Source organism: Sinohyriopsis cumingii, chromosome 16, assembly GCF_028554795.1.
Source record: "Sinohyriopsis cumingii isolate HCF-2022 chromosome 16, ASM2855479v2, whole genome shotgun sequence".
Lineage (NCBI taxonomy): Eukaryota > Metazoa > Mollusca > Bivalvia > Unionida > Unionidae > Sinohyriopsis > Sinohyriopsis cumingii.
Window position 1 is genome coordinate 67,325,148 of NC_142976.1, and position 8,178 is coordinate 67,333,325.

General features: G+C 37.8%; 1 protein-coding gene across 3 annotated transcripts in view; it reads left to right on the plus strand.

Moving 5' to 3' along the window:
* Nucleotides 1–7,513, plus strand: part of LOC149780711 (heat shock 70 kDa protein 12A-like) — a 54,560-nt gene extending 47,047 nt beyond the window's left edge. For all 3 annotated transcript variants that reach the window (XM_089937758.1, XM_089937760.1, XM_089937759.1), the window contains exon 5: nucleotides 5,761–7,513. In XM_089937758.1, coding sequence (XP_089793884.1) covers nucleotides 5,761–6,812 — 1,052 coding nt within the window. In that variant the 3' untranslated portion in view covers nucleotides 6,813–7,513. The remainder of the gene's footprint in view (nucleotides 1–5,760) is intronic.
* The last annotated feature ends 665 nt before the right edge of the window (nucleotides 7,514–8,178 follow it).

The window sequence follows — 8,178 nt, forward strand, 5'->3', positions numbered from 1 at the left end:
GTTAAATGAATAAGGAAATCGACCTGAAGTTGGTGTGAAGGGTAAAGAGTCGAAGTTGATTATGTACTCACAATTGGTCAGTTTTGTTACTAATCGTCTGAGGGATTGGCCTGTCTGCATCTGTAATTGTAATCAGTGGAGGCGACATTAAGACTGATGTAGGGTAGGATCCATGGACGAGACAACCAGCATAACTGACTGTGGCAGTAAAAAAGTTGTATGCCAGGGGTTTTCAAAATACACTCCTCAGAGAATGTTTGCCTTAGCGACTGACAGACTAGAGCTTGTCATGTGCGGTTTTGCAAATACTAACCAAATGGTAGAACTAAATTAAATAAATATATAATATCTGAAAATTTATTTGAAGGCGATCTTATTACATTAGAAATATAATTTATTTATAGACAGGCATTTTAAATTTTACATCGACTTTTTAACCGTTGAAGGTAAATAAAATGTCTCATGTATATTCAGAAGTTTTCTCAATCTATAATTGAGTTGAATAAACTGGTCTTCAGCGTTGAATTTCCATTGAAATTCTGAAAATTTGTTCCGAAAATAAATTTCTGTTCTTGGTGAGACGTTATATATAGATCTGGCAAAGGTTAAAATGTGTTAAAGATGTAATATTAAAACAGTTAAGAAAGAGTCTGAAAATATGTTTGAATTAAATATTAAGTAAAACTCGAGATTCATATTTCGTACTATTTTCAGTTTTGCTCTCTCCAATAGAGCTTAACATGTCAACGTCATGTTCGTTAAATTTTAAATGCACTTCTGGTGTTCTTTTGAAACATGTAAGAACATTTTACTTGATGTATGAAATAGGAAGATTAATATGTCTGATCCAATTCCTATTAGTTCCCGTGACTTCTATCTTATTCTATTTTTACACTGTCTAAACCAGAAAATAAGAAAACATTTATTTTACATAGTGACTTGCTACAAAGGTGGACGATATACACATTAGCCCTTCAAAACCCTATGATTTGATCACATTAAGGCTCATTTAAAACAATAATTTCACAGACGGCTCTCCGTAACCATCTACCTTAAGTGTGCCGTGTTTCGTCTATCAACTTAAAACCACACCTTACCTTTGAATTAAAACTATTCTGTCCGGCCAAAGTTCCATTTATAATTAGATAGCGTTTTGTACACCGCGATATCGACAATGTTGCAAGTAACTTAAATCATTCTTCTAAACTGAATTTTGATGGACAGCCAGTTCTGTAGCATGCTCCTTTAAATGTGCACGAGAGACTCATTCTGTGAAAAGCGTTGCGCTTTCATCTCGATACTTCTCAACCTCTACTACGTGAAGAAAAGTGTCCTTGAATTTTAGCAACTTGGGATGCTTACGAATATGTGTGTATAACCTGTGACCTACAGCATCACTGAAAAGATGTGCGTGACTGAAAAAGTCATGGTTTCGATGCTTCGATGAAAGAAATGGCTAACTATGCCTAAGATTTGTGTTAATGACTTCAAACGTTAAGTGAACAATGTGACATTTAAACCCGTGTTAGCCAAAGTGTCAGAAAAAGAAGAACTTGGCACAGAAGAAAATCAGATTCAGGACAGCAGCAGTACCATCGTCGACATCGACACGAACGAAAAGCCATTCTGGCAGGAAACATTAGAGAATGTGCATAGTGTAGAGACTCCAAGAACATTACAAAGTGCCCCTAGACATTCTAGGACACCATGCATTCATCGAAACTGTTGTGCAGTAGCTTGTTTGTGTTGCATTTTGATTGTTTTGCATGTCATGTTAGATTTATCCATTTGGCTCTTATGTATTTTTGTGTTTCGTTTCAACTTTGAATAAAAGTGTCCTGATAAGTATAAAATCTCTTGTCTTTTCTGTGTTATTTTCAGTATTCTGAACACCTTAGCTATGGCCACATCTTTCTCTTCTATCTCTTCCTCGACTTTCAAAGTCATCGATGAAACGTTAGATCATTCCAGTTGTGAGCCACTGTATCTTCCCCATCCCTTTAACATGTTGATTACTGGATAGAGTGGTTCAGGCAAAACCTAATTTGTCACACGTTTGATCGAACACAAAACCCATTTAATCGATCGTTCACCTCAACGCTTCGTTGGGTTTTACAAAGAGTGGCATTCGGCGTAAGTCTCCTTCGAGAACGTCAATTAGATTCCACTTTCCTTGTGGAAGGCATTTCTTGCGAAGACGACGGGATCGTATGTAACACGAGTCAAACGCATCTGGTTATCTTCGACGACATGTTAAGAGAAGACCAAGAAGAAATTAAACTTTGATTTACATACAAAAGGCATCTTCGTAATGCCAGTGCCATTTGCATTACCTAAAATATGTTTCAACAAAGTAAAGCCCATTGCACCAACATTCTCAATGCTCATTATGATGTTTTGTTTAAAATTTCCAGAGATAAATCTCAAGTGCAAGTGTTAGATTAGCCAAACCGTTAGGAACTCCTTGGCTGCCTCATGCACAGGAAGATGCTATTCAAACACCTCACGCCTATTTCTCGTCGATTTAAAACCCACCACACCCGATTATTTGCGATTTCGTACACATATGTTTCACGACTGGAGCGTCACTGCTTAAAAAGTACCCTCCCCCAAGATCAAAGTTCAATGGAGATCTGGAGTGTTACAGAGATTACTGGATTTAGTTCACTGCAAACCCTTCAACGTCGAGTGATGCCCATCATGAAGATAATACGACTTACATACAATAAGTAGAGACGCATTCCAATATACAAAAAGCTAGTACAGGACGATTCGCTTCAGTGCTCCTTTTAGCTCCTGAAAGAAAATAGATGTCACTCCAAGGAAGTGCACACCACTACCACTCTCCTGTCACAAAAGGGAAAAGAAAAGGTCAGTTCTGTCGAAATCCCCTCAACACATGCGAAAACAACTCATTCAAGCAGCCTCCAAATAACCATCGAGACCTTGTGTGAACTTTGTCTGATGGTCTTGAAAGTAACGATAGCTTTGTCTAAACACCGGCAAGAACACTTATCCAAGCATTGAAACGTTCTTCGCTAAATGGTCCAAAAGAAAATACCCATCCGTCAAAAGAAAAAGATGTTGTTGCGACGCGGAGAAATTCTGCCTTGAATAATATGACCCTTGATCAAAGGAGTGGCTGTTCCTTTGTTTGGAGGACTTGTTGGAAACATTTTAGACAGCACTTTGAAATAAGGAGGAGGAAGAAGAAGGCAAAAAGGATCCCTTTTGTGGAAAGACCTGATACGCGTCTTTTGGAATGATATGGAAGGACGAAAGATGAATTTAGTGCCCTAAAACGATGATGGGATTCCATCACTGGCAAGAACAGAAGACTCTTCATTTTCCTCTCAATTCTCATTTCACCGAGATTTCACATTTACAACACCAATTGCAATCGTTGATGGATCGCATCAATTTGTCAGAAACTGAAAATCTCAACGGCATGGCCAAATGTTGCAACTTCTTCAACTGTTTCGCCAAAAAGATTTAGACGAAATAGCTAAACCGACTCTGAAAGATTTCAAGGCCATGATGGAAAGCCAGTTGCCACCATCGCCAACATCTCATGCGACCAAGTCAGACGCAGCCGCACGGATAACAGAGGAAGAGGACGCACGAGAAGTCTTTCAAACGCCATAGGCTCCCATCCCTGGTAAGAATGTAGCGTCCTTGTTAACCCCTTCTCCTACTCCCCCAGCGAGAAGAGCTGAAAGCTTGGGTTAAAAAGATGATATGGACTCCTACTTCGATAGAAACGAAAAGGAAAGAGGGGAAACCAGAAGCGAATAAAGAAATCAAGAAAAAAGTGAAGCCCTTTGCCACCACCACCACAAAAACCACCACTCTCAACTCCTACTTGTGTGGCACGTCGGCCACGCCAAGCAGTTTCGAAACAATCCCACGAAAGCAAGAGTAGCATCAGTGAACAGTGGGTGAATTATTGAAGAGAGTCATGATGGATAATCTTTTAGCCAACATTTGCTACAATCCTGCCCATCCTGCTGATTACGGAGCAGTTCAAAAATTGTATCGTGCTGCCAAACCCGACTGAAAAGTGTACATTTACCTCAGGTGCATCGATGGTTACAAGAACAAGCCAGTACATGTTGCACATACCCATTCGACGACAATTTTTAGAAGTCGCACCAAAGTTGCGAGCAAGACTTGGAAAAGAATAACCGCCAGAGAATTAGACGCCATTCGTTATTAAACAGAAAACAATGATGCACTGAGAGTCTTGCGAATGTTCCAAGTAGAAGATCATCTTTTCCAAGGCCAGTTACCCCAACCTTTAAATCATTGGTATGGTCAGAAATAAAGCCGTCTCTATCCCTCAGGGACATGTTTTATTTAGAATTGAAATGGAAGGAATGTTCTCCTTCACGTACGCTCATTAGGCATGCAAATAGGAAAAATGCGTCTGTTATCATTGTTGTGTCATGATTTTTTAAAATTTTGGATAAATACTCACACACGCAGACACTGACACATAGAATGTTGGGTTAAGGGGAATTTTAAGTGTGTGTGTGTTTGTATGGGATGTTGATTGATATTGGGTTATTGGATGATATAGTGGTGTGATGGCAGTATTTTGGGTGGTTTAAGGGAGAATATATTTTGCGAGATTTCATCTCATTTTTCTACACTCTAAGCTAACACATGACGCTTGTGATAGAATGAGTAAGGGGTGTCGGATGGTATAGGTGATGCTTTAGATATTATGTTTGCGAGATTTCTTCTCCTTCTATTACATTCTAAGCTAACACAAGCTGTTTAGGATAGAGCGTATAATGGGGTGTTTGATGGCATGTCAGGTATGTGAAAGTACTTTTGTTCGATTTCATCTTCTTCGCTTACACTCTAAGCTAACACAAGGTGGTTTGGACAGTGTGTGTATATGTGTGTGTGTCTGTGTTGACAATTCAAACTTAAAAGATCTTTACCATTACCCTTCCCCTATGACCCTTTAAACCTTTATGACTCCATAAACCCCTTTGTCCCTTTAAACCCTTCCGCCCCTTCATCCCTTTTATCCCTATTCATATTTCACATAACCTTTTCCATATCTACCTACAGTAGTGCGTATCGAGGTCAATTCGAACACTATTACTAAACCACAGCCCAATCGAGGTAAGCCACTTGCAACACTGTTGACATTTTTCCCTAGTGCCCATGACCATGACGTCACCCATGTTCCATTTCTCATTGAGGCTATAGTACCCCACCATGTTAAATTCCCATTGAGGTTATACATTTTTTTGAGGTAATACATTTCCTTGAAGCTATAGTGCAAAACACCTATTTCAGTGGTAAGTCCCAATGAGGCTAAAGTGCAATACATTACTGCTCTCGGTCGAAGCGAAGCATTCGCGACACATACAAAGTCGGATCTCAGATTTGGAGAAAAGGACCTTAGAGCGGGGGATGTTTATTTTAGGAAAATGAAATTAGTGTTCTTTGTTGCTGAGCTAGAAAACATACTAAGTGTGCTTGTTATGAGAGATTATATTGTCTTGCAAGAGGCTCTTTATGGCTCAGCCAGAATGCATAATGTGTAAGTGTTGGCTGTTATTTTTTTATTGCGTTGATGGATGAGGGTTGCTAGGGTGTTGGATTTTGAAAATGAAAATAAGGCAGGTTTGGAATATATCGTAGTGAATCACTCCTATATTTCTATAGTACCTTTCAGTTATTTTTCTGTCATTAGACATTCTGCACATTACAAACGTCAGTTATTTTTATGTATAATTTTAGGTGGAACAGTAGATATCTCTGTACATGAAATGAAGCAGGACAGATCTTTGAGAGAACTGTATAAAGCATCCGGTGGCCCTTGGGGAGGGACATGTGTAGACAAAAACTTCCTTGCCTTTATCGGCAAGATCGTCGGACAAGACGTTCTACGTGAATTCGCGAGGAAGGAGATGTCGGATTACATAGATCTTCTTAGAGAATTTGAAACAAAGAAGAGGGCGATAAAGACCAATATGGACGCAAAGATTACTTGTAAGATGTCACCTTCGATGATGAAAATGTTTGAAGAAAAGGGGGGTGATGTGAAAAGCGCTATCTCTCGAGCTGGTTTTGAGGGCAGAGTTTCATGGATAGGAGACAAGTTCAGACTCGATCCAAGTATTGGAATCGGTTTTTTCGACGACTCGATCAAAAGCACTATTAATCATGTAAGAAAGCTGTTGTCGTATCCTTGCTTGAAAACTTTAACGACAGTTCTCTTGGCTGGAGGATTCGCTGAATGTGAACTGGTTAGGGATGCATTCAAAAGTAATTTTGGACAGAAAACGATCATCATTCCCGATGAAGGAGGTCTCGTTATCCTTAAGGGTGCAGTTATCTCTGGACATGTCCCTAGATCAATTACTACACGAATAGCCCGCTTTACGTACGGAATCAAGAGAGCAGCGAAATTCAATCCTACCATTCACCCCATAGAAAAGTTAATAGTGTGCAACGGTAAATCTAGATGCAAAGATATTTTTTACAAATATGTAGAAATAGGTGAAGCTTTGGAAGTTGGTCGAAATATCACCACGACATGGTATCCAACGAGTGCGGATCAAATGTCAGTTGAATGCGATCTCTATACGTCTACAGAGAAAAGTCCTACTTTTGTAACTGCTCCATCATGTCGTTTTCTTGGAACATTCGTTGTTCCTTTGCCAGAAGGTGCAACAATAAAAGACAAGGGAAATGAGCAGTCCATGATATTTGGCGACACAGAACTCATTTTCAAGGTAAGGCACACAAAAACTGGAGAAGTATTCACAACATATTTTAGATATGAATAAATGAAGCAACAAACACAAAGAAAAATTTGACATGAAGATGAATTGGTTGTTTGTGTCTAAATATGTACACAATCTAAATGATGATGAAAATGTTATTGGGATTTGTTGCTTTTGACTTCTGATATCGACTTTTTTTCACATCGAACTGCTACTAATGTTGCTGTAGAAGTTGATGGTCGCATGTAAATACGAGTGTAACGAATATGACTAAGAGCTGCATCCCAAAAAAAGCTGCATCGTAAAAAAAGAAAACATAGATTGACCAAGACGACGGAGGAAAAAAAAGTAAACAATAAACAATACAACAGATAAAAAAATATAGACGCTTACAATATATGGAAAATGGCAACAAGTTAGCTGACATAAGAAATAAGGTGTATCTGAAAACAACGGTTTACGAATGCTGGATCAATATTGATCTATTTGATGCTTTCTAAACATGGTTTCCTATCGATAATTGCAGCAACTTTAAAATAGTTATGACTTTTTCGCAGATGAATGTGGAGAGTAATGGACAGTTCAATATACAATATCTTTTCATGAAGTCTCACTATTATGGCCTTTAATCGTGTGCATGTTATCTATTCAACCAAAAACTGAATTTCAGTGTCATTGACCTTGTTTAATTCTCATTACTGGAATTAATGTCTATCTCTCTCTGTTATCTATATAACCAGAATTATTTATATATTATCTATATAACCAGAATTATATATATATATATATATATATATATATATATATATATATATATATATATATATATATATATATATATATATATATATATATATATATATGTCATATACATGTTTTGCGGAATTAAACTGTGCTTTAAGATTTTGGGCATTTCATATACAATGATTCAAAATGCTAATTATTTAAACCTAAAATTTAAGTCAAGTAAGGATTATTTATAGTCTGTTTTTTTACAATATCACACAAAACCCCGACTGAGCTAGTACACCAACCTTATTTTGAGGTAGATACCTAAGACATGCATCAGGAACTTAAAATGTATGCCAAATATGGATAGTTTGCAACACATAATATGTTAAGATTCATCCAACATTAGGAATAGACACGTCGCATTTATGCTGAACTGGCATCCTAATCGGCAGAGGAGTGACTAGTAGGCTTGAATTGATGATACAACATACTACACAACAGTGAAATGACAGTTATGTGTTATTATAAATACGGTTGCATGGTGAATCTATAAGTAGCAAATTAGTTCAAAGGTATTTAGTACCGATGAAAATGGGACTGAACTTGCCATCAGCATACAAATAACAAAATCATCTATAAAGCTGTACATGCATCCATTTTAACAAATCAGTGGGAAATACACGTACACATGTGTATG